Here is a 1,971-nt window from a genome sequence, read left to right on the forward strand (position 1 = left end):
CAGCCGTGCTTTCTTCTGAGAAAGTAGGTGGGTTAAACAATCTTTGGACTAGAGTGACGGAAGCCGCTAAAGATAAGTATATTGAGGGTAACTATAAAGGTTCATTCCTCACAGGTAAATCCCACGATGGTATTATATTTGCATTGGTTTTAACTATGGGAAATTTTGGATTGACGATTTCTGATTCCTCATTCTGGCAGAAAAGTTTTTCAGCAAGACCAGAAGCTACATTTCCTGGATACTTAACAGCCTCTATTGCAATTTTATCTAATGCATGGAGCATTGGAGCTATTCTCGGATCAGCTACTTTGTTTTTGGAAAACGATCCTTCTTTCCCTACTTACCCTAGAAAGATGACCGAATACGAAATAGCAAGTGGATTCCCTTTACCATACATTGTAAAGGCTACTCTAGGTAAACATGCAGTTGGTGGTCTCTTGTTGATCATTTATTTGTCCGTAACTTCAACAGTTAGTGCTCAAATGATTTCCGTCAGTAGCATCATTTCTTATGATATCTACAAAAAATATGTCAAGCCTAAGGCTAATAACAAACAGGTGATTAGGATTTCCCATCTCTCAGTTGTCGCTTTTGGATTCTTTGCTGCTGGGTTCTCAATAATGCTTCACTATGTTGGGATTACTATGACTTTTATGGGTTACTTTATCAGTAACGTTATATGTGTTGCTGTTTTCCCTCTTGCTCTTAGTATTCTTTGGGATAGACAAACACGTCTTGCAGCTACAGTCTCCCCGATAATTGGAATGATTGCTGCTTTTATTGTATGGGTTCTTGTTTCAAGAAAGTTTGCCGGAGGCGAGTTGAATGCTACAACATTGAGTGCCCAAGTTCCATGTTTATACTCTGGGCTCACTGCTCTTTTCCTCCCAGGTTTGTTATCGGTCATAATTAGTCTTGTTTATAAACCTTACAAGTATGACTGGAACAAATTCAAAGAAGCTCAATTGGTTATTGCAAGTGAAGAAGCTAGAACAAGCCAAGATGATTCTACTTCGAATGAGTCTATAAATCAAAAGTATGATGAAAAGAATAATAATTATTCAGTGAATGAATCCCCCCAAAAAGAAGCAGAACTTGAATCCCTAGGACTGGCTGAGAAAACGGATAAGCTTCTCAAGAAGTATACTAGGCTTGCTGCTATTGCTTTTGTGGTGACGCTATTAGTTACGTGGGTTATCTGGCCATTTGCTATGTACCGTGACTGGATCATGACTGAAGCTTACTATAAAGGATATATAGTAGTTGGTCTCATCTGGCTTTACGCAACCCTAATCGTCATTGGTTTATTCCCTATATGGGAGGGTAGACATGCAATAAAAATCATTGTCAAAGGACTTTATAGAGACTATATCAAAAGAGAGAAGCCTCAGAATTAATGGCTTCCTCTTGAACTCTTATATTTATTCTGTTTCCTACTACTTGTGTATTTTTCAATCTATGCTGGTATTGTATAATAAGCTGTAGGAACAATAATTGAATAATAGCTAAGCCTTACCAGTGAAGCGGTCAAATTAGGCCGTTGGAAAAATAATGGCTACTTATCAAGGAGCTAGAAGTACCCTTAGTTGCAAAAAGAACGAGACAAAAAGAAAAATCTATACTCAGTCAACTCAGTGTAATGCACTTAACCGACCCGCATTTTATCGTACATCCGACCCGTACTGTGGCTGCCTTTTAAAAGATGTTGCAAATTTATCAAAATTAGATCAACTATGGATTCGTTATCTATATAAAGCTTGATGGATCTCTTTATGTTTAATCTTGCGTCTGTTCTTGTATTCAACTAACCCTGGAAATGACGACAACAGAGCCAATCATCATTTTAGGTCAAGCCCCCGGATATGGGGTCTTGGTAGGACTTGGAAGTTTATTTGCAATTGGGATGATTTTGATTACAAAAGCGTTATCTAGATACTTACACGAAGATGCTAACTCAACTGAAAATTTTAT

General features: G+C 37.8%; 1 protein-coding gene across 1 annotated transcript; it reads left to right on the top strand.

Moving 5' to 3' along the window:
• Nucleotides 1-107: 107 nt before the first annotated feature.
• On the top strand, nucleotides 108-1,461 carry HYPBUDRAFT_152218 (uncharacterized protein). Its single transcript, XM_020220898.1, has one exon. The coding sequence runs from the start codon at nucleotides 156-158 to the stop codon at nucleotides 1,395-1,397; it is 1,242 nt and encodes a 413-aa protein (XP_020078042.1). The 5' UTR covers nucleotides 108-155; the 3' UTR covers nucleotides 1,398-1,461.
• Nucleotides 1,462-1,971: the final 510 nt, after the last annotated feature.

Source organism: Hyphopichia burtonii (genome assembly GCF_001661395.1).
Source record: "Hyphopichia burtonii NRRL Y-1933 unplaced genomic scaffold HYPBUscaffold_2, whole genome shotgun sequence".
NCBI lineage: Eukaryota > Fungi > Ascomycota > Pichiomycetes > Serinales > Debaryomycetaceae > Hyphopichia > Hyphopichia burtonii.

Bases quoted from the DNA above. Each gene is read 5' to 3' on its own strand.
- HYPBUDRAFT_152218 (XM_020220898.1), top strand. From the start codon at position 156: ATGGGAAATTTTGGATTGACGATTTCTGATTCCTCATTCTGGCAGAAA.